Source organism: Myzus persicae, unplaced genomic scaffold (assembly GCF_001856785.1).
Source record: "Myzus persicae strain clone G006 unplaced genomic scaffold, MPER_G0061.0, whole genome shotgun sequence".
NCBI lineage: Eukaryota > Metazoa > Arthropoda > Insecta > Hemiptera > Aphididae > Myzus > Myzus persicae.
This window is the reverse complement of record NW_019104285.1, coordinates 17,928-44,964: the sequence shown is the minus strand read 5'-3', so window position 1 is coordinate 44,964 and position 27,037 is coordinate 17,928. Positions and strand designations below refer to the sequence as shown.

General features: G+C 28.0%; 1 protein-coding gene across 2 annotated transcripts in view; it reads left to right on the top strand.

Annotated features, from left to right (window-relative positions):
• LOC111040875 (ABC transporter G family member 23-like) overlaps positions 1-27,037 on the top strand; it is a 59,281-nt gene that overhangs the window by 18,907 nt on the left and 13,337 nt on the right. Inside the window, exons 1-4 of one of the 2 annotated variants that reach the window (XM_022324937.1) lie at positions 20,900-21,066; positions 25,702-25,834; positions 25,911-26,065; positions 26,162-26,269. In XM_022324937.1, coding sequence (XP_022180629.1) covers positions 20,900-21,066; positions 25,702-25,834; positions 25,911-26,065; positions 26,162-26,269 — 563 coding nt within the window. Of the gene's footprint in view, positions 1-20,899; positions 21,067-25,701; positions 25,835-25,910; positions 26,066-26,161; positions 26,270-27,037 lie in introns of those variants that run through there. The other variant, XM_022324939.1, reaches the window with a different exon arrangement.

The following is a 27,037-nucleotide window of genomic DNA, read 5'->3' as shown; positions in this document are numbered from 1 at the left end:
TGTTTGTAGTCGTTGGTGAGAGGGGGTCAATGTTCTACTAGTCAGTCTCCCGCTAAACAATCTTGTGGGTCTAACGCAACCGCGAGGGAAATATCAAATTAAAAAAAAAAAGTAAAATTGAGTTATACAGTTTTTGTAGCGGCAGTCAATATTATATAGATGCATATTATTATTTACCTATTTGTTATAAGTATAATTTGTAAATATCGACGGTGACCATCTACTTAACCATAACATACCGCAGTATGCATCTATCTGCAGCAATAATAGGAGAGTACGTCGCATGAATATTACACGAGTCTTGTGCAGAGTGCATGTGCGTGCATTATCTGCAGCGTAGACGCGTAGTGTATTAATATTATAAATATTATTTCATTTGTATTAAACTAATACGCTTGCGGATATAATACAGACGCCTCGCAATTATATTCCTGTTTGTCCGCAGTCGTGTACACCTATCGCTGGAATAATTGCACGTAATTAAATGCGCGTTGTTGTGATTACATATGGAGGTAAGTACTGCTGATTTGAGTTTTCGCCATTATCCAAAAGCGGACATGTTATTATTTAGAATTTAATTATCAAGGTGAGATGGTTCAGAGAGACGTGCGAGCATAATAATATTAACCATACGATAACTATTTTTTAATAATAATACGTAAACAGTATTTATTATTATTATATATATTTTGTACTATTCAATTCAATAAAATCTGAAAAAATATTGAAGAAATACCTCGGAAATCGCATTGTCACTTTCTGGTATTCTCGGTATGGCAATAATACAAATAAAAACAATAGCCAACGTATTTTTATGGTAACAACATTAATTTTAATTTAAAAAAAACTTAAATCCACTGTTATTACCTATGCTAGTTATTAGTAGTTAATGTGTTGAGTGGTACCCGAGGCGTACAATTATGGCAGTCAAAAATGTTTCCATTCGTGATTACCATTATATTATGGAGTTTAGGGCTGGAATTATATACCTAATTAAATATTAAAAACAAAATAGGTATAGCAAAATATGTTTAACGTTGTTCATCATGATTCATGGGCGTAACTCGGACAATTTTTAAGGAGACAAACTTTATTTTATGTCGATATATATGTAGTACCTACACTTAAAAACTAGATATTATACTTAATCTGTGGAAATTATTACATAATATTATCTAAGTTAAATCTTTATTGTAGCATGTAAAATTAAGTGTCATGATAGAAAAAGCTTGATAAAATGATGGCATATCAATGTGATCAAATACCTACTCAACATTTTTAGTGCATATTTTTGTATATTTTGACATTTTTTTGTTTAAATGACATATTTTGATTACAAGTGCATATTTTGATAGTTTATCAAATATAAAGCAGTTAGGAAAATATTTTTCATGAATCAAGATCAACAGTTATATTAAGTTTGAATGAAGAATAATATCAGTATTATTGTTTTATTTTTATACATATATTGTACTAAGTTTTTACATTATTGGATGACTATATTATACATACATTTGTAATTAAATATTCTGAAGCGGAATATCTATACATTTCTTAATATTTCGATTTTTGTATGTTGCCGATAAAAAATGTAAATAAATATAAAAACTTATAACGTTCAAAACGATTTTTTTTTGTAAAATGTTGTTTTGCAATGACAGCAAATTACTTAAAAATAATATTTACTTAAAAATGAATACTTTTTATTATAATAAGTGTAGTTACTTAAATGGATCACCTTGTATGTATAATATATTGTATTAAACTATTTAACAGCTGATGGTTTAGGTAGGTAATAAAAATAATAATTCACCGTCTTATGGTTCTGAATGTTGGCGGTCGTCTAGTTGTCGCATGCATGGTCATCGTGTTTTATAGAACATTCGAGTAGTCATATTACTTATTTCGGATACTTAAGTATAGAGATGCATATTCTTCACATTTTACCACAAATAATTTGCCAAAGTTATGACTTGCAAGACATAATATATTATTCAATTATTGCCACTCGCTCAGAACGGATTAGCTAAAGCCAAAAGGCCAACAGCACAATACGTGATAAACACTTACCAATCATTTAATTTAATATTAATTTGAGGGAACTTGTTTCCCGATGTATAATAATAATTAATATACATGTATTTATTCTGCTTGTGCTAGAAAAAGAGAAAGAGAGAGAGAGAAAGATAATCTATACAAGTTTTCATAATCTATATATTCATAATCTAACAAAAAATTTTAATGTGACGGCCCCTAACATCGGCGTTGTACAAAGCAGGCCTTATTTCTTAAAATACAGTTTTATTTTAATTACTAATATTTAATTTTCCATACACACGAGTAATTTTCGTTAATGATTACATATAATATTCATACAGTCAATCTTTGGACATTTCTTAGAGACCGGTGTACAAAGTATACTTATTGTTAATTGTGTAAACTGATTTATTTTTTTGTAAACTTTGTCTTTGTAGAATATAAAAGTACAAAAAGTATTTACCTTTTGTTAGTAAGTATAGGAAATAAAATCATATTATTCTATCATATACAACTTTTAATAACACTTATAGGTAATAATAAATCAAATAATAAAAATATATTTTTAGAGTCCTATTGCTGTATTATGTCCATAAATCATAATGTTTAAGTAAATAATCATTCCACTGTATTTTACGATACCATCTTTGAGCCAAATGAAATTGGCACGGAATAATTTGTACAGTTGGTAATTATTTTTCTATTGACACTTCTATTTTCAAAATCTAAATGTATTATTTTAATTTTTAGCTGTGAAAAATGAATATGCAATATTCATTTTTTGCAATGTTGTTTATATTTACTATTCAAGTTCTTTAACAAATTGAATTTTATAATTTGATTTCATTGATTTTGATGTTAAAAAAACAATATACTTACTAATATAATTTATGTATATAATAAGTCAAATAATTAATAATATACGATTAATATATTACTAATTGTTATGTGGATTTCAAACTTTATTGTAGTAAATATTTATTATTTATATATATTTAATCTTATTCGTAGTACCTAAATTATTCTTAATTATACTGAACTTACATAATAAAAGGTACTCATGTACTGGGTTTGGATAGGTACATAATCTACAAATACCTATACAAGTATAGTAAATATTTATTATATGTAATGTATTCTATTGACTAGTAGGCTAAGGCACCAATACTATAGTACTCAAACTCTCAAACGTGTTAAGATATGTAATACATTATTATACATATAATTGTATTTAGTAATTTAATAATTTCGTATCTATCTCTATACTATTATGATTTATTTTATCCACTTTTTAAATTTGACAATAACTGTCTATTATTTAAAAATAAATTAAATCAAACGTTGAAAGTTATATCCTATATAATTAGCTTAACTCTTTTTTCTAAATACATGCTTTGTTTACTTGTGACTTAGGAGTAATGATAGACATTACGTACACTATTGTATATAAATTTTGGAATTCATTTTTTTAGTTGTTTTAAATGTATAAATTTACAATTAATAATTTGTAATGGTCTTTTTAAATTAGAATATAATTTCTCATTAGTTTAAGAATACACAACTAGTTGTTGATAATACCAAATAGTAAATCAAGATATTTAAAAATAGTTCAATTTTTAGGTTTATTTTGTTTCACATTATCCGATACGCGTCGTGAGAAACATAACATTTGACGACAATAAAAATCAAACGAATACACCTTTAAAATTTGTTATAAATTTAAACTGCAAATATATAAAATATAGTGTCTAACTCTGCAGTACTGGCGCATATAAGAGAGTTGTACAATTTCACCGTCATCACCTCTCACCAGCCATTAATTGTCAGACGTGAGTTTTGCAATAGAAATCCGAAAGTCGTTTGACCGTATAGTCATTATTTGGCACCTACCGATCGACGCCAATTATTTTAAACTGCAGACATCAATCTATTCGGCCAACAGTTTATTTTTTGAATTTGTAATATATTAATTTTGAATTATTAATTATTTGACTTATTATATACAAAATTTATTTTAGTAAGTATATTGTATTTTTCACATCAAAATCAATGAAATTAAATTATTAAATTAAATTTTGAATTTGAATAAGTTAATTTTTAAATGGAAAAAAGGAAGTGAATGTAGACATCGCCTAAATGCTGCAAAATACACAAATTAATAAACCTCTAACTATATACACATCATATGTTATATAAACAAATCATTTTTCAGACGTCTAAATTTCGGTTACATCGACTTTCAAAGTATGTGAAAACTTGGTCGATAATTCTCAGCCCGGACCTGCCTGAATGGTTTTGTTAAGGGTTGCAAACCCCGACCTGGCCAGGCCCCGAGTATATATGTTTCTTAAATAATATTAACCACGAACATCTCGCACATTATATCGAATACCTATAATTACCTAATATAGATTCGAACTTTATTTTTAGAAATTATTAAAATAGGTAAATATAGTTTCTCAATACTCTATTAAACCTAGAACAATTTGTATTTGAAGAATTTTAGTCGTATCCGATTAGCCTTGTGCAGATTACGTCAAAAGATGTGAATAAGTAATTTCGAATTAATAAGGACCACGCAGGTCTTTTATTAGTGTTCATAAATTATGATATTATAAAAATCGATATTACTAAGCAATTTTCAATTTTCCATTCGTGTACACGTTGCTTGTTATTGGTATCTACTTCCACTCCAAGGACTCTCGTTGCCGCTACAACATCGTCGGCGGCGGTCGGCACGTGATTGGCGTGAGCGATTTGACACAGCTCCGGGGCTCGCGAACGTCGGATAATATTTTATTTCATTTTTTATTATTATTTTAAAACCGTTTGAATTAGTATTCGCGGCGAAGGCGTGCGATGGCGTATGACCGAAAAGATACGGCGACAGAAACCTTCGAATTTACGTCTTCGGCGCTCGACGGGCCCGATAAATACACAGACGAATGATAAGGTAGATGGGACACGTATACCTACTCGATACCTGATGTGTGTATGTATGTGTACGACGCAAAACTAAATTATATATTATTATTGGTCAATTTTTGTTATTGTTGTTGTTATTGTGACGGTCAAATATATTTAGAGCCGGAATTCATTTATTATGGCTCAATGAGTCGCAACAAAAATTGCTATCATATATATATTCCTGTAATATATACAGAGTGATTACACATGTAACACTTACCCATTTTATTATTGATACCTAATGGCTAATGCTGTAATGTGAAATCTGATTTTTGGAATTTTCAAATAAAGACCATATTTTGAAATGTTTGAGTTTTTTTGTTCCACTTGTGAAGTGTTCTAAGAAAATACGAAGTTCTCTTTTTTAAATGACAATCCCCTATTTTTACTGTAAATTATTTAGCAGTTATTAAACCTTTTGTGCCAAGTATGGGAATGTATTTGGAAGATAAATTATCCGCTATGTCGGATGGGTTAAATTTGAATTCAATGATATAAAAATATTATAACCTAACGATCTGGCAGTCAATGATATTAAGCATATTTTATGACATAATTGTGTTTAAAGTAATTTATTTTACTATAAGGTGCAATAGGCTGAATTCATTTGAAAAAATTGCATTTGAAATTGTCATTGACCATTTGTATATTTGTGTGTACACAATCTAATAAATAATAATAAGCTTTAAAAGTTTCAAGTATAAGAGTATCCACGAATAAGATTTTTTAATTGCAACAAAGTAACTAAAATCATTATTTAAAATTTAAAATTTAAACTTAAAATATCTATATAAAAAAGAGTGTTTAAATATTTTTTGATTATAATATGAACTACTTTCGAGAAACCTTAAATTTAAAAATTGAACCTTTTTATAAATTTTAACTACGAATACAAAATAATTTACTAATTTTCGTGATTTTGACAATTTTTTCAAAATGTGAACTTTAAATAGGTAATCATAAAAAACTCTTGCTTGTGTATTTGTAATATTGTTCAACTGCTATGATTAAAACTTATGACAAATCTTGTATTAATAGAAATATTCTTATGAATTTCTAACTCAAAATAATTTACAAATTTACAAGATATTGATCGTCACTTATAAATATATATAGTATTAATCAGAAAAATTAGTCTTAAATATTTTTGGTTGATTATAACTCTTAGGTTTTGACTGTATATCAGTAGTAGAATCCAGCAGGTACCTGCAAAGTTGTATTATGTATTATTAGGGCTCGAAATTTAAAGCAATATATTTTATAAAAAAAAGCATTTTAAACAATGTTTTGTTTAATTTAATAATCATCACCTAATTTTATGCCACGAACCAATCGTTATTCTAGGGACTTATTAGTTAAACCCTCAATCACTATCGATATTAAATAGTTTATCATAAATAATATAAGTATATTACCAATTATTTATATCTCGGTTGACACCGTAATTACAATACACTAGTGCTTCATTCATTATTGCGATTTCAACAATTATATTTCCATATAATTATTAATGTTATGACTCTATAATATGAATTACTGTAATAAATGTATAACTTATTAAAAGTATTCATTAGGAAAAACGTGAAAAAATCAAAATTACATTTATTCCATTTTGATGGAAATTTATTGAAATACATTTGAATAAAATGAAATATTTGTCTATAATTTTATTTAAAACAAAAACATTTGACAACGAATCTTAAATTACGGACTATTACGTGTGCCTATTTCATATTTCGATTAGAATATAAGCCATTTATCCATATGTATGATAACTTGATGCATATGTGAAGTGAAAATAGTATAATATTCTCTATACGTGATGACCGAGTTAAAGTGAATTGACATTGTTTTGTGTAATTATAAGTGTACATTAAATAAAATTGAAAGTTACTAAAAGTTTTACATATTAATTATCAATTTGATTTTTATACTACTTAAATATTGACTTAAAAAAATTGACAAATAAAATAAGAATATTATTTAGGTACATTTTAAGGATTTTAAGCACATTCTACAAATTTCATCTATTAAGACTCAATATAACATGGATTAGCCCTTAAAAAATTGCCTATGTAACATAATAATATAAAGAAATATATTACTAAATTACTTATACAGGTATTATTCTGACATTTTCTCTCACTTGTATAGTACTTACATAAAATACTAAAAAGACAAAAACACGTTCGAGCGGATTCATAAACAAAATTAAAGATATAAAGATTGTCGTAAAAAAATATAAAAAAACAAATTCATTTAAACTGAGTATCTTGTACTTTTTTTTCCAATTGTTTATTGATAAGAATACTTGACGAGAAATTCGAAATTATGCTACCTATTATAAAATATAATTTTAATTAAGTTATATAATAGGCGTGAAGTTCCAATAATAATATATTTACGTATGTCATCTAATCGGTATTATGATCGATCAGAGCTGCGTGAACGTGTTTTTACCACTTGGCGAAACGCAATTAAGGTATACCTATATTTACACCGATATATTATTTTAATAAGTTATTTCAAACCTTGGAGTATCCTCGATGAAACAATGATTAGGTAAACTATGAGATATTCATATCGTTTACGATGTGATATTATTTAAATGAAAATACGTACCATGCGAGAAGCGTACTCAGATTTTTTGAAAAGAGAGGTGGGGAAATTATGAATTTTTGACTTTTCTAGGACCACGATGTATAATATATATTCATTTTATACGACAAAAATAAGCCAAAGGAGGTTTTGACACTCTCGTCCCCCACGTGAGCACCCCACTGTAACGTGTCATTTATAAAATATGCAAAGGTTACAATACCTACCTAGATAACAAACTTACCTAGATAACAACTTTATTTAGTTTTAACTTTTTAACTCAGCTAGGTAGTGTATTTCAGAACTTAACAAGTTTAATTAACTGTTTAAATAACTGAGCTTTTTAGTTGATTTAAAAATAATCAATCAAGTTAAAATTGAAAATGTTTTTGAAATGTATGGTTTTAATGGTTTTATACTCCGTTTTTAAAACAAAATAATCGTATACTATAATAAGTATATAGTAATAGATAATACTATGTGTTGTGTTTCTACATAAAATAATATTATTTATAGGAGATAGAAACAAAATCATTTTTATGTGATAAAACGTACTAATTAAAACAGTAAATTAACTTTTTTTTTAACTGAGTTGAGTGAATGTTTTGTCCAAATTAACTTTAAACTAGGTGAGTTCAATTTATTATTTGTTAGCTATCTGTAACTTCTAGCTTGACGATCTTGGGTTCACTTAACTTAATTTGTGTTAATTATTTTCATTAACTTACCCACCTTTGAAAATATATAGGAAGTATACAGCTGTCCACTATATATTATACGATTTTACCCCAACACAATATTAGCATCATAATGAAACTATTTGTTTACACGGAACGGGTGAATAAAATATACTCAAATAATAATTTAATATCATTATCATAAGATTGTAAAAATTCTAAATCATAACATTCGAGGAGTTTGCTTTGGCGATACAAACTTATTTTTTTCAAATGAGAAACAACTTTTTTGACTTTAAATTGTAAAGCAGGAAGTTTTCTTGAAATTATTAAATGACTAAATCAAAATTTGTACGATTAGTTTCTGAGTTCTTAAAAAATGAATACTATACAGATAATAGTTCTACAGTAGAATATCAGCAAAAAAAGGTTTGCACACGCCACACACAAATACACAATGAACGTTCAATTGAAATATGTTAATTTTTAAGTATAGATTATGCAATGTGTAATGTACTAGGTATATAAAATTTAAAAATACCTAACTATATAGATTAGTTAAGATTGAAAAAAACTCTTAAATTTTTTTAATGGTTTGAAAAAACCTATTTATTTTACTCCAAGCCCTTGAAGATACTGAGGACGCTACACCCGCATGTGTTGTCTCCGTCTTCCAAATGTAAAACAAAGTAAAAACCTTTTTTCACGGGAAAGAAAATAAAACAACTCAGTCTGTAGTCCTAGTAGAGACACCAAAAGTTTTGACAGTATAGAAGATAATATTTTCTGTGTCATAGAGTTTTTATTTGTTTGATATCCATATCATTGATAAGAAGTTTATAAAATTAAAATGATAAGCGTCAGCGTAATGTAGTTTATAAGTATTTATAAAGTGCATACCTATAGTGGATGACCTTATTTAATTGCTGAAGTTGGTGTACTTGTAAGTTACACATACAAATCAGTGCAATCCCGTTGTAACTATCAAGTTACAACTCAATATAAATGTAAATTGTAAATAACAATTATTTTCAAATATTAATAATATTTTTTAATACTTTTTTCTATTAACACATGTATTTCTAATTATTTTTTAAATAATTAAATCATGTATTATATATATTTAAATAGTTATGCAAAAGTAACAGAAAAAAAATGTTCACAACTCATAAGTCTCTGAACATGGAAACTATTAAATGAAAAGTATAAAATTCAATGTGCATGTAAATATGCGCCATGTGAAAGAAATCAAAGTTCAGTAAAAAATTGTTTTTTAGTGTCGTAGACAATTTTAGTATTTTTTTAAAATGTTTATCATGTTACGATTCACATTTCACAGTTGTTTTTATGTATTCGTAATCATACACTTATGGTTATAACATATAATTATAACCTACATACTAATATTTTTTCAATTCATTATTAGGCATATTATAGTTCATATAATATGATGGTTACTTAAAGATATTACCGCATTTCGAATAACCTTATAGTTAATTGAGTAGGTATTAGGTAGTATATAATATTATTATTGTCCTTTATCAATAATCGTAATATGAAAACTGTAAAATACTGTTCACACCAAGGTAACAAAAAGTAGCAACATTTGTGCCTGTGACTTGTTTCTTCAAAAATAAGCCACTGGAGATTTGAATGTGTCTATAGACGTTTCTTCCGCAAAAACAAACAAAAGTAGCTATAGTTGCCCTTTGTTTTCATTTTCACGGGGAAAAATTGTATACCACAAAAAATAGCATCGAAAATTCGTGTTGCTTTACGTGGGAAAATTATTGTGCTACACACATACAGTATTGTATTATACGCTATATGTGTATAACATATAAAACACAAAATATTAACCGATAACGTAAGCCTTAATTTTTTTTAGAAACATAAGGGCTCCGCGAACAAAAAAGTATGAGAACCGCTGACGTAAGGTATACACAAATAATATATTACTATATTTACGTGTTTCAAAACATTTGGAACAATTAAAATTATTATTGAACAAGGCGTTATCTTAAATTGATTTATAAGAAACACACATGCATATATATATATATATACTTAATAAATATTAGTAAGAACCATGATGGTTATGATGCAGCTATAATAGTATATTATAAAACAATACGAAACGCGCTAGACCCTTTTCAAGGTGACCTCAAGGATGAAAGCTGTCGAATATTGTGATGGGTACTCTATTGTACATTTATCGGCCAGAAAATTGATGACATATTTGTTTGGCAGAACAATGATTCGATATTCACAGTGCTCCCTAACAGTCAATCGTCATATTGTATAATATTTCATTGAATTAACCATGTATGGTACATAAAAGATTAAATTGGAAAAAAATGCTAATAAGCTGATTGGTATTATTCAATATTATATATACGACACGCTGACAAATAATAATAATTTAATTTTTAATTAAGGATACATAGGACTGACTCAACGTTGATTTTATGGTCGCATAATAAGTCTATCACGATTTACAATCCGTGTATCTTATTGTACCGTTCCATTTTCAGGGCAGCGAACACGTACGTTTGCCGCATATTTTATTTTGAAATATTGCACATATAATATTATTAGGCACATATCAATACATAGGTAGGCATTCGTAATATATTGATCTTAAAATGCTTTTTTTTCCTATTACGTTAACATGAAAATCTGTTACGAGGTATATAAATCGGCTGAAGTACCGTCAAACGATACCTAATCGCGATTAGCTCATATTTCAGATGCATTATTTTTAACTTCTGCAGTCACGTAGACATCCCTATCAGTAGAAAAACAGTTAACGATTCATGTTATTATAGTGGCGTAGGCGCGTAGCCAGGGGCATTGATAGGGCTGCTTTCTCCGATGTTTTAAGAAATACTAAAAGCACCTTCTCAGTGAGTTACTGCGAAACCATTTAAAATATATAAGACACAATTATACAAAATTATGTCTTTAAATTTTAATAATTTGTATAGTTAGGTTACAGGTTTCAGGTTAGGTTAGTTTGCTGCAAATGTCTAATATTATGTTGTTTTACAGTTTTTATTTTTTTTTCATATTATAATTTCTTATTGACCACCACCCATTATTGACAATATACGTAGTGATACATGTTAAGTATAACCCACATTATACATATATAAAAAAAATACATAATTTCTATTCTTTACAAAACAAGGAATTTTTTAATTTTTTTATCGATGCTTTTATTAATTAAAATTAATTGTTAGTATAATCTAAAAAATAATCTGGACTATTTCTATCTATAATAATCAAATTTTAGATAAGTATGTTACTATTATAAGCATTGAAAATTGAAATAAGTGGAGTAGGTGCAACAAGAATGGACCAACATTTTGTGAGGCAGCCATGTACCATTCCACACCGCTGATCAAAACTTTAAAACTATAAGCTTAAAATATTTATAAGTTATAACTCATACACTGCTCATCCTTAATTCGTCTTTTATGTATGAATAATTAATTGAAAAAGTCATGCTGTCATTAAAAAGTTGAAAAATAAATAAAAAATAATAACGATAAAAGACAGTAACAAATATATTTTTTAACAATCTAAAGTTATGTAAGAAAAATATTTTCAAAAATCATTTGAGTGTTTTATATAATTAATTTAAACGAATCACTTCGTATAGACATAAATATTATATTATCAGTTGAAACGAGACTTGTTGCTCATCGGTTAGGCCTTATGACTATATCTCAGTATAGTGAGCTTAGTAGTAAAAGTGATTTCCGTTAACCTATAAGGTCATAACCCATACCTAGTTTATCAACTCTATGAACCTTTCCCAAGATCCTATATTTAATAACGACCGACAATGTTCTGTTTAATTGGTGCAGCATTTGCAGTACTGCTCTAAAAATGTTTTCATTTACAATTCATAATCAGTTGTGTACATTTATCATTCATACACAAAAAAAGGAATAAGGTGAATATATGAATATTTAGTCAAATTTGGTGATGATTAATAGGCAATCTTCAGTGTTGACAAGTAAACAAGCATAAGCGTCCGTGTGTTGTGAATCTTTTCTGTAAATTGTATTGCATACATGAATTAATGATTTACCTATATTTTATTTATCGGCGCACTTTCATCCTTAAAGTCAAGTGTCAATTTCTGAATTATCACATATACCAAGTAGAAAATAATGATATACTGCCGTCAATATCTAGATTATGTATATTATTTGGTAGTATAATATTATTATGGACTATGGTCACTTTTTTTCAAGCTTGGAAAAACTAGATTTTATTATAAAGTAGGTCAGAAAAATTTTGATTCATATAAGTTCCTAATACCTATAACAAAATATTCACTATAATTTAACCAAAGTGATTTATAATGTTTCCAAAACCGTTAATGCGGATTGTTATTTGATGTTATGGAAACATATTTCATGTAAACTAAATCATTTAAACTATGGTACTGATCTTCATTAATATTTGATGCAGTGTCATATTAATATAGACGTTATTGGTGTTATGTACCTATATCGCTTTTATGATATATACATATAATCTTTGACCGAAAAACCAAGTTATGTAATATTTTGATCAGTTATTATTTATTTATTATGAGCTTTTAATACAATAAATATTAGTATGAGCATACTAGAATACGCAAAAATACACATAAGCTCAAAAGTGTAAAATACAAATTTTACCATTTGAATTAAAATAATACAAATGGTGGACATTACTGACTGCATTCAAATCCTTTCCCCGAAGGTAATTATAATAACGATTATAAACCTAATATTATTGCTCAAGAGATGAACCAAATACAGTTTTATAAAACAAATAATTACTGTGAGCACTATAGACATAGAGCTAATATAACACTTATAAAAGTACGATAGGTTAGGAATGGATCGAAACACACAAAAAACCCTCAAACGTGATTTAAAAAAATATATCTTAATATATACACTCAAAATATAATTCAGTTGAAAACAATTTATTTATATTATCATTGAAAAAAAGGGTATTAAAAAAACTTAATTATGATTTTGCTGTCTTTATATTTATATCTTTATATTTTGTCAGTAATAGCAATATCTCAATCTTTCCAAGAAACATTCTCAATTTACAAAAATTTAACCCACTTTTGAAAAGTGAAAATAAAAAGTTTTTAGATGACATACCTTTAGGTATAAAACTACATCTTTATATTCATATTAGATCATTTATTTATCAATTAATATTTTCTCTGGTTTATAAAGACTGATTATTCTATTTTATCGATATTAGTTGAAGACCTCATTTAGTCTACTTTATCATATATATTTGTTAATCGTGGTTTTTAAAAATATTTTTTTTCATTTAAAAACTTAGTTTAATAAATTCAAATTGCTCAATATGTGCAACAAATTCAATTGATATATTATGCACTAACAAATGAAATACACACAAAAAAGTTTTACAAAAGCGAAAAAATATGTCAGTAATTAAGCCATGTAAAATAAAAATGGTGTTATTTTAATACAAGAATGATTTAAATTAAACACATTTTTGATCAATTCTCATATAGTACATTCTAAAAAATAAACCTGACCTATGCATCCACATAAACATCCGTTATCCAATAATTATTGGGGCCCATATACTGAAAGGTCCCCGGTCTAACTAATAATTACTGTGAGCACTATAGACATAGAGCTAATATAACACTTATAAAAGTACGATATTAAAAATCTGTATTTGCTAACAAATGTCAAAAATATTATATTTTAATGTATGAAACAAATTTTACAAAATACAGACTACTTAGTACCTATCTACCTCCTAATATGTAACAATAAAACATAATATTATAATGTGCATATAATGTAGAAAAATTGCACTGCAGATGTGCTATAAAAATATTATACTTTACATTTTTTAAATTTGTTATTACCTCATATTTTCAATCGTCAATTTATCGATTCACTCAAATTGTTTTGACAGCAATTATAAGAGTAACAAACTTCAATTAGAGCCACTTCATTAAAAGTGACACTGTGAAGTTAGTTGACTTTTAGTAGAGCCATTGGATATGCATAATATAGGAAGAACCAAAAGTGGTGCGGAGTCCAACAGGTTAGATTAGGTTGGTAAGAATTTCATAACTAAAACTCAATTAGTTTATGTAGTATTTATTGCGCTTATTAGTGGTCGATTGTCTATTATAATATTATAATTGCACATAAAATACTCGACACGCACATATAATATACTGCAATGGTCGCGTGATATAGTGTTATAAAATGGTATTACAATATACTTATATATTTAAAAAATGGTGTAATTGAATTGGCTTCCAGATACAGGCGGTAGGTAACTTTTTTCATAAACATATTGATTACCAAAATGTTATTATTAATTTAAAGTTGACTTTATGTCCTACTGTCCTGGAGTATAGTTGACACCAGTCACATTCAATGTAACCATATAACATTAGAATGATTCTTAATTTTAACAAATGGTTTACAGTATCACGTTTAATGTTCACATATTTTGCATCATCACCTACATTGAGAGTTATATATCTTAATAGTTAATACGTGTATTTTTTTCACACAAAATTATTTAATAAATATAGTACACAAATCGCACAAGATTGGAGAAAAATAAAAGCTAAATAATAATTAAAAAATGAAAGCACAGACAATCGTAAATTACATGATGTCCACACGATATTCTCATTATCCAATACTTTGAAATTTGCAATTCACCCTCGTTTAGTAGGTACATTAATTAGACTGTTTTTGTGGAATTCATTTTGGAGGAATTTTTGAAAACTATACTTGTATTAACTATTAAAATTAATATTCCTTTTTTGCTTTGCATTTTCTCAACCAAATTAATTTTACGTTTAGTACATCAAATATTAACAAAAAAATACAGTTAGTGTATCAAGTTATCGATAATTGTGTACTATTAGTACGATAAGACTAAATTCTAAGAGTTTATATGTACAATCGTATATCCAGCGTTAGACTATACCTACTCGAGTGCCAAATGCCAATTAGTGCCAATGACGTTGTTAAAGTAAACGCGTATAATATGAAAAACCCTTGTTAGAAATACAATTTTAAAGTTTTTGGAGCTGATTGAACAGTCGACTTCATATTTACCCGAAATTAGGTTAAAAGAGTTAATTATATGACCACTTTAAAGAAATATTAAATAACATGAAAAATTAAACTCGCTCTGTTCTTTAGCAGATAACCAAAGTGTACCCATTTTCATCGAGTAGTTCACTGTAATAGTGTAATATGAACATAGGACGTATTAGATTCAACGATAAATCACTTTGCAGAAGGTAGGTTAGCCGTTAGATTATACGAAGGACGATTATGACTGGAGATGGGTGGTTGTATAAATCTCTATTCATAAGAATATTTAATAATATATTTTATATTACGTACTTTAAGCTATTTATTTTTCTATATTAGTAATACGATATATTCGACTTGAACTAATTATTAATGAAATCAGATTATAATCACATACCTACATTATAATATTATAGTTACTAACTTATATTACCTATAAAGAGGGCTAGGATTTCTATGCATTTTTCCTTCAGTCAATATTGATGGGTTATGAGATATGTCCACGATTTGGATTATTCTCGATAGTCTCAATAGAAAAACTTTTTTTTTGCATATTTCAAACATAATGCATATAATTACATAATTTAATTTTTGAAAATCTTATTAATTTTAAATGGTAAGTTTATATTTACTGTGTTATTTGTCGAATTGTTGTAAATTTACTATCTAAACGTATCTTTGTCAAACTTATAAGGAACCATGTTCTATATTTTCAATCATTTTGGCTAAAAAAGATAAATTGTAGAGAATTTCATACAAGGGGTAATAAATATATGCATTGTTTTTAAGTGATTTTTAATAACTTGTTGAACATAATACTTCTATAGAACTGTGTTTATCAAATAGAACACATTATTAATGTATGGATGGTTAAATAGATAGAGGTCATCACTTCCGGACCAAAAGGTTAGCTCCTGGTGATAATATCACGTTATTGTAATTTAATGTTTTAATATTATACGGCTTTAGCTATAGTTACCGTACCTGTGAGTCAATACTGATAATAATAATGAGTAAATATAATGATTTATTATGCTACTTAGGTGTAAATTGATAAAAAATAACTGTGTTATACTAGTAAGAATAACTCGTTTCAAATTAGAGCTCATTAAAATGAAAAAAATATAAATGATTGAAATTAACTAAAAACATATGAATATATATCATTAAAGTTTTTTTTTTAAATTAAATTTGAATATTATACTGATTTAGAGTACCATTTTTTACATTACGCAGATAAACTGTTTCATCTTATGTGTTTACATTCATTATATCCAACTATCTAAGGTGGCAGAGGTCTAAACGTCGTTTAATTCTTGCCTAACTAATAGTTTCGTAGACTTTAAATATTTTAAAATATGATTATGTTAATGTATTAAATTTATTTATTTTGTTGTTAAGATTAAATAGTTGATCAATAGCCATAAGTCAGGACTCATGATATTAACTAGGTACTGTTGTAAGTCTAGACATCGTTAATTTTTTTGACTATCTACTGGGTCCAAAGTTAAAATAACTGGACAAAACTTTAATAAAACAAATAAATCTGTTTCAAAGTTACTTTTAGTAACGTTTTTAGGATAAAATTAGTAATATTTATTTTTAATTGGAAATATGTACTTTATTATTCAATATTCAAATTTAAATGATCACATTAAACACCTAAATAACTTGTTTAGGTACATTACTAATTTGTCAATTATTTTAAACTGTGTAGGTATATAACATCTAAACAATCCACTTGCAGTGTGTATACGACATAATATATAACAACTAAACAACTCAAAATAAAACAAATTAAAACAATTAAAATTAATACCAATTTCCTATACTTACATAATTTTCATTATGATGTAAGACTGTGCTAAAGCGCACACAATAAATGAGTGCATGTCATCATACAAAAAATACATCAGCAGATCGAATGATATTGCAACACAAATTGATACGTTTGAACCGAATAATGAAGTGCCATCACCAGTCACCACACTGTAGAAAATATAATTGAAACTCCAATTTCATCAAATATTTTACGTATAGGTAATAATATGCAATGTAAAAATAAATTAAATATAATAAAAACAAAAACTAGCCTAACAATAACAATTCATAGAGTTTTCTCTTAGTTCGGCCAATACTATAAAGTTTTTTATTCGAAATTAGTATCGTATTTACAAGACTGTGAAAGTTAATGATAATTTTTAACTCAATTAGGTTAATTTATTCATTGTATCTGAAAAACGATTCTGAGTGGAGAAGGATATTTTAAAATTTATTTTCATTACTTTATAAATACGGTGAATAATAGACTAAATTTTGGCAAATAATAGATATTGCATTATATAGGTAGGTATAATCTACAAGTGAGGACAGATTTACCGCGGTATAATTATTAATTATGTTAATAGGTACGTGGTATAAATAGCCTAAAACTAGTCTAAATATTTTTTAATTTTCATTGTGTATAAAAAATGATAATTTTAATAACAGTAGACATTTTGAAGTTTCTACGATTAACATTTGAATAATAACAAATATTGTTTAAGGATAATTGTTATTATAGATACCTTTACATATCTAATGTCGTCGAAATTTAAATTTCATCGTTTTCAAAAAAAGGATGTTTATTTACGCTAACTTCTTTTTAAGTTATATTCTAGTGAGAACAACTTACACAGAATCTAATGTTATACATTTTAAAGTTTTTTGATTAAGAAAAATAATGTTATCATCATACATTGATAAACAGCTAAAGTAGGTATATTTAAGAACTATATAATATGATATCTGGAATATTAAATTTGACACTTTAAAGTTTCAAGTTTACCACGCCATTGTGTACACCTGTACTGCGTTTATCTTATCATGTTGAATAATATACAAAACTTTACCGGGTGATCCATTTAAGGCCTAAATCACTGATTTTTTCAAAAACGTTAACATTTTTTTGAAAATATTTATTTTACACAATTTTAAGTCATTACAAATACAAAACAATATTTATATTTTATAATTTATAGTTTTGATGAGAGAAGTGGAGTGGTACAGAGTAGTACCCCACAAAATGTTAGTTCAATTCTCCGCTCATCTAAACTTTAAATACCTAGGTACTTATAAAGTTTAACAAATAAATAATTTGTCTGAAAAGTAAGTCTGATTTTTTTAGATCAAAATAGTTAATACTCCGAACATAAATGTTCTTCTAAAAGAAATATTTTAAAAACATTATTGTTTTCTTAAATAGCGAATGTCTTAAGTTAATTGGATCACTCGGTACATATTATAGTGAGCGCTTTTCGTGGTTTCACGTATAATTAGTTAGTAACGATGCATCACATGATACGATGGTTGTGAAGATAAGTTATTATGTACATTGTACACATTGTCGGAAAAACATTGTGCAAAACCTTTTTATTTTTAATCTTAATATTTCCAACTGCGTGTCCTTTGGTATAGAACTTGTATCATACGTTATTTTATATTGCTCTAATTTAGCTCACTAAAATATAACATTATTTGTTATACTTATATTGTTATAACTTATGATTAGGTCTACTATAGGTACTATAGCCAGTCTGTACTAATCAATTGCCTTTATGTGCAAAATAAATGATAAGTATAATAATCTATACATTTTTTAGTAATTAATTAATACACAATAAATTAAAAATTATATTGTGTTAAATGTTGGACTTCGTAGTATAATTACCACAGAATATTTGTTAAAGGTAAATATGATTTGTTATTCCTTTTAAACACTTAACATATTTAAAGTCATGATTTTGTATGTATTAAATATGTATGAAGTATGTTCATTTTGTATATGTTATAAATATAATATACACATATCAGAAGTATATTTACAAATTGCATTGATATTAGAAGTCATTAAATGAAAACAGGCAGTATACAAAATATTGTAAGACAAAGGAAGGATATACTTAAATGATAATGAACACAATTAGGTATTATTTATTGTACCTAATCAAAATATTGAAGGTAGGAGGTACTAAAATTTAGGATGTAGTGCAAAAATTCGACAACGTTATAGGCCTTGTAGATAATGTCCTTATTTTAAGTTCTCACCTTTTGGCTTATATGGTTTGATAATAGGTTAATGTAAATTTACTTTAATATATATAACAAAATATTGGGATCTGGTTCTGTCTTACTTACTTTTGCTTAATCCGAATCTGATAGATATGTTGTACGTTTGTAAGGCATAGACAACAATTGCGCATTGGCACAAATAGTCAGACATGAGACCCTCTAACAGTCTAACACTCTTCCATGCTCCCCTCCACCAATCAAGTCAATATCAAGTAAAGAAAATGTACTAGTAAGTAAGAAAATATAATTTATTTTTCTATAATTTTAAAATTAGAACTCAATAAATATTACTGTTATTTATTATATTTTTCCCCCATTCCCGGCAAAAAAAATACTCCAGTATATCACTGTGACAATGAGTCATAAATATTGTTGGTATACGCTGAGCGTAGATCGATTCGAAATAAATAGTAATTTTTGGGTTTTTAAAATCTTTTTATAGTTAATTTTTTGAAATGTTGTGAGTGTGTGACTTATTTAAAAATAATAATAATATTAGCTTTAACTGTTGATACATTTGATTTGATTTTGAAAATGGAATGATTTTGAATCTCTCCCGGCTCTGGGTTTACTTATATGTAAGTACATCGTCCATGTTACTATATGCCTACACGTGATTGTACATAATATCATAACATTATGTACGATATACAGGTAGTTGTATTACGCGTCGCGTCGATTGGAACGAATAAAAATTCGCAAACGACAAACGGACATTCTTCGTGTGGCGATTTATAAGTACGCACACACACAAGCGCACAAACATTTATATTATTATATACCTATTTCGATCACGTCCTGGCCAGTACGTGGCGCAGGATATTGTATACACACAACACACACACACACACACACACACACACACACACACGCAATAAATAATAATATAATGATCGAATTGTGCATGTAGAGTGGTATTGGTACAACAGACGTGACGTACGAAAAAAAAAAACTTAGCTGTCGAGGGGACAAGCCGATTTCGCGCTCCACGGTCGGTCGTCGCCCAAAGTGCCGACGACGGCTGCAATTATTGGAGGCAGTACACGACAACTGCAACAGTGGCACTATGCTCCACGCTCAACAGTCGACAATTATTATTATTCGCGTTATTATCGTTTTCGCGTTCGCACCGCCCGTGTCATAATTTATTATTATTGTGTTATTTTACCTACTGATCAAATTTCAGTGTGCCACCATCGTCGTATCGTCGTCGCATTCGCCAGTAATAATAATAAGTACTGCACCGAAATAAGCGTTCGTTTGCGGCGGCTACAGTGTTCCGCGGTAGTTACCTACTTACCTTTTTTTCTACATCTCGTCACCGGTTGTACGCGTGTGTGAGACTTTTTAACTTTGTTCGCTCGCGACACCGTGACCAACATGACCGCGTCGGTGGTGACGCGCGAAGAAGCTCCGGCCGAAAATCTGCAGCAGACCGCGGTCGTGCCCCGTCCCTCTTCGGCGGTGGTCGTGAGGAGCGCGTATAAGCAGTATGGTCAGACGGCCATACTCAAAGACTTGAACCTCACCATTCCTACCGGAAAAATGTAAGTAGCCGTGTATGCAGATACCAAGAGTTGACGGTTTCTTTGGTAGATACCGTCTTATATCGGTTAACCAGAATTCCCTGATGATTATTGTTCATATACCGCGCTTGAACGGTACACCTTAATACCGAATACCTTATACCTTATACCGTATACTAGGTTAGGTTAGGACGGGCTGGTGCCATTCACGGGATTTTCGGTCTACCGATTCTAATACTCCAATACCGGTATCTGATTTATATACCGTCAACCCCGTATGTATATACCTATACATACCTATACTCACGTGGTCAACATGAGCAGAGAGTATGACCACACACAGACGAAACAAAAGCGCACCTTTTCTATATGGAGCTTTCGATATGCTCAATAATAGTACCTTTGTTATATCCAACAGGGATGGACATTTAAAAGTTAAAGCTTAGTTATTACCTTAAATAGTACCTACATTTTCTTAAGTTTTAGCTTAATTACCTAGTCATTTAATTTTCTATAAGCTTATAATTAGAATATTGAAACCAAAACGTTAAGATGTAACAGCTTAGCGCTTAGCTGATATAAATATGTAATTGCTTAAACCAATGCACTTACAGCTATATAGGTAGGTTATCGAGTACTCACTTTAGTACCTATTCGTGCAATAGAACAAATAGTACCTATATAATGTTAATTTAAAGTTTCACAATCATTTTATACAGGTTAGGTTAGTTGTGGTTTAAGTATGTGATACTTTAATTCAACACAATATGGGTGATATAAAAAAAATTTTTAATGAATTTTTTATCGACTTAATTAAGTTAATATTTTTCTCCTTATTAACTTCAAACTTTTAGTGTTAAATATACTGTTTAGAAAATTACTTTCGAATGTCCTTATATCTTAAAGTCTTAACTTAACTAACTAGTAGCTCTTACTGTTAATTATTTAGTGAATAATTTTTGTTTTAATTGGTCTAGGAATAACCTAGTTCAAAATTTGGACGAGTATTTTCTCAGTTACTAAAATGTATTTCAAAGATAAAAGTGCTTAAACATAGTTTAGTTGAAATCTGAAATAGATGTAACATTGAATCTAATATTTATTATAGATATTTGGAACATTTTTACAAATATAATAAATACAAGTATAAGCGAATCGTCCAACCTTGAGCACAAATGAATTAAGATGTATGCGCCTGAACAGTAAACACGTAGGTATTATACATTAACAATAAATGGGTGTATCAATATGACAATATATTATTATCATATTATCTCCTGTATCTATATATACATAAAATAAGAAGACCTGACTGACTGATTTACTGAGACCAGTGCCCATAAGTAAATTCATTATGCGATTTTAGCAAATAATTATAAGGTTAAATTTTATTTTTTTGTAGGTAGTCACGTCTTATAACGTTTTACTCTTAAGTTACCTACTGTAAAAATCAAATAATTTTTCCTTAAACATAATTTGGCACCTAATTTTTATTAATTTTGGGACTGTTGCTTTGCTTAAAAACAATATTTTGACTACCCACTGCGAATAAGTGAGTCATTGTTTTATTAGGCAATTACGTTGTTATCCCCACAGTGAAATTTACGTTTATTAATATTATACTTATCAGTTGTAATATGCACTAAAATAAAACCCTCAAGATTAATATGAACCTTACTACCTTCATTTTTCTCCACAAGATCAATTTATTGACTTGAAGCACATTTCACTTGATTTTGAAAATCAGCTATACCTACAGCTATTCCGAAAAGTGCAGTAGCAGCAACAGCCTCTGAGTTTGTCTGTGTTCTACTGTTACAAAGTCTTTATGATTATAAAAATGATTTTTAGTTTTATATAATGTATACTGTGTTATTTTATATTATATTAGTAAGAATTTCGAAAAATTCTTAAAGATGAATTACTATGTTATTTAATAATTTTAAATGTATGGATTATTTATGTAGGTACCTAACCTACTTATGTACCTACTGTTATATTATGTCAGGGGCTCAAATAACCAGCACAGTCTTGTATAATAATATAATACGATCGATTACGGAGGCACCGGGAGTTGGTTATGTCTTATTTATATGACAAATGTCATATAGGTAAATTAATGGTTGGATAATTTTTCTAATAATACGCTTTGATATATGGGCGTGTGCTTAAGCTTTAAAAATAATTATATCATAAGCGTTTTAAAATACATCGCTATGCATCTGATTGATTGGTCTTTGCAATATCTGGACTGGTCTTCCTGCACTTGCAGTGCTGCACTTCTATACCACTGACCACTGTACCATGAACTTTAAAAGCAATCAATGTTATTATATTTATTATAATAAAGTATTAGATAAAAAACTATATTGCCTAATATATTTATTATTTTAATAATGCATAAGCATACGTAATATAGAATATTCCAATAAATAGATTATTAAAAATTGTAAATTTGTAATAAAACACGAGCAGAAAATAAGTCTAGTGGATGGTTACATTATTTTGCTCAAATGAAGTATGGTCATAAATAATTTTGCGGTATTATCATTATACTACTAATAATATATTATTGAAGTATAAGTTTATAAAATGTCTGTATAGGAGCATCGAAAAATTTGAAAACAATTGCACCTCTGATCATCTCCCTCATTTTTCGGAGCTGCGTTTGTTAATAATAATTATCATATGCATATTATTAATATGTACTAAATATTTTTTAAAACATTCAGGTGCAAAAGTGTTTATTTTATGTTAGATCCAGAAAAACATAATATTATGTTATTTCGGACTATTAGTTCTATCCAAGTGTCACAGTAAGCTGGTTGCTATTATAATATGAATATTATTGTTAAAGGATAAGGCAACAACTTTGGTATTAATTGTTAAGTAGATTATTTATTTATAATAGTAAAAAAAAAAATGTTCAAGTTAAAAAAAATTGTTGTTCAACTTATATCTGATTATTGGTAGACATTTAACATTTCAATTTGTTTTCACTTTTTCATGTGTTTGTTGCACTCCAGCTTAATATTATTTCGTAGTTGAACGTTTCAAATTGTCTAGCTCCTTATTGAAACATAATTCGTATTATATGATAATATTTCAAACAATAAAAAGTAATAGGTATATTGACAATATTGCACTAATGGTTTTCATTACATTATCCAAGTTTGCGTGAATATTATGGTACGATTGTCGAGTGTTTCACCTATGATTACGTAGAATTATAAATGTCCATAATGGCAGAAATCGTGTCCGTTTTTACATTGATTACTGTAATCTTTAATTAGCTAATAAATATTAAAGGAGCAGACAACACGAAAAAAAATGTTCTTTAAATTGTTATTAAATGCGAAATCACCATAGTTAGAACTACTAAAACGATTTTATCAGAATCCAAAAAAAAAAGTTATTTAAAGATATTTCCGGACATTTTCGGATAATATCTAGAATATTCACTTGACGTTACTGTGTCGGGCTCGGCATAACCTCTATATATTACTCGTGTAAAAGTTGCTCACTTTACACAACGGTTTGACAACCAAAACATTTTATTTTTAATGTAATTATTTTCGTTAAGTACACGTATAAGATAGGCAATTACCTAGATCCTAGCCCAAAAACCCCAAGCGTCTTTTTAGTTTTTACGAGAACTCAATGAAAATAACTCATTGAATAATATTAGTAGGAACCTTAAACCTACACTATTATTCTTAGAAATGAACATTCTTTCAAATTAAAAAACTTATTTTTTGTTTTTTGTGATCCTTTAATACTCCACCATGCATTTTATAGCAATATATAAATATTACAATATATATACCTAATATTGTAATTATTTTTAATCGATACTTGTTAATAATATTTTACTGAATGTAGATACACTGCGATATAATAAAACAATTGTTGGTGGTGATTTGATCGTAACCCAATCTCCACTGGAATTTTATCTATTATAGGTTTTACGATAAACTCGTTTTGAAAATCGGATATCAGAAGGCATTAAAGTCTTTATTTTTGTTACATTTACAATTTTAAGATAGCTAACGTCTATGATATGTAACAGGAGTGAATCTTAAAATGTTTCACTGGGGGAGGGAAAACTTGTCTTTATACTTACGACTATGCTGCCTAAATTGTAACATAATACGTAAAAGCAACAAAATGTACCTTGGCTACTTACCCTCCAAGAATATGCAAAAGAAAAAATTGGATCCAATATATTATATTATATAGTATATACATATTATACATAATGCAAACCTATGTAAAGAAACTGTGTTGGAGGAAGTGGGGAGGTAACCTTCTCCACCATCATTAGATCCGTGTCTGTGATATGATTGTATTCTGATTAAAACACTAATCATCAATCAATATGTAATAATTATACATAAATGAAAAAAATCGTTTTGCACGAATATTATGGAACAGTTAAAAATAAAAATATTAATCTATTAATAAAATATAAAATCATGATAGTTTAAACATATGTGGTTAAAAAATATTCTCCGTCGAGCTCGTTAATTATTCATGAATGTCACATCAAATGATTTCTATTACTTAATACGTATCCAAATTTGAAACTTATGGCATGTGAGAAAAATACTATTAATTCGGACAAAAACTAAATTTGTACCTATTGTTAATTTTTAGATATGGGCTATTGGGACCCAGTGGCTGTGGAAAAACGACTCTACTGAGCTGTATCGTCGGTCGTTTACATTTAGATTCCGGAGAGATCAAACTTAAAGGCAAACACATATCCGACATCGGATATATGCCACAAGTAATGGCACTAAATCACCTTAACGAATATTATTTTTATTAATTAATATTACTTTCCTCCGTCTGTATTTCTAAAGGAATTGGCATTGCACAATGAATTATCTATAAAGGAAACGTTCACGTACTATGGTTACATATTTAATTTGTCAAATGATGTTATCGAAACAAGAGGCCGAGAATTAAAGGAGCTCTTGAAATTGCCATCGTACAGCCTAAGTCTAAACGAGATTAGGTAAGTACCTAGTAGGCAATTTGACAAACGTCGTTCACGATTAATGTTGCTAATTACTATAAAGATGTTGTGATAAATTTTATTTTTTTAACAAAGTGGTGGTCAACAAAGAAGAGTGTCCCTTGCTGTAGCGATGCTCCACGACCCAAAACTGTTGATTTTAGATGAACCTACAGTTGGTCTGGATCCTCTAATTAGCCAAAGGTAATTAAATCTGAGTTTAATAAAATTACATATTTACATTAGTATAAAATAGGTATCAACATAAATGTACAGTGCACATAGTTTATACTCTGTAGCCAGTGTATAACCATAGGTAATACAAATAGGCGGTAACTAGGTGGAGCTAAAGGGCTAAGCTTGCCATAGACTTTTTTTAGCTCTCCTTTAAGATTTTACTTGTTAGCCCTTCCTGGTTAAAATCTAACCTCACATAAACTGTCATGGGTTTAATGTATAAATTATTTAATAATATAATTAAATATGTGAGTATTAATAAAATGTATTAATATTGAGGATGTGCATTGTACAAGTTTATTAATGAGGTAAATCAAAACATACTTCAGGTCAACTATAGTTTTATATAGCCTTAATGCATTATATAATATATATTATGTTTACGTGATCTATAGATTAAACATTTTTATATTTTATTTTAAAATTAATTTTTATACTCTTACAAATGTATATTAAAATGTCTTACGGTTAAGTGGTTATTAGGAACTGGTTACGGAAAAATGGTAGACGGGGAAGTGATCCGATATCACACAAAACAGATTTAGTGATCTTGCTATGGTAAAAATATAGAAAGGGAATTTTATTAAATTGACGATAATGATATTTTTAAAACATTTGCATCTAAATATGCATATATTATACATTTATACGGTTAAAATGTATATTATATTATACTTATATAATTTTTAATGACGTAATGGGGGAGTGGGTATACGCTTTTCCTCTTTGGTTTAT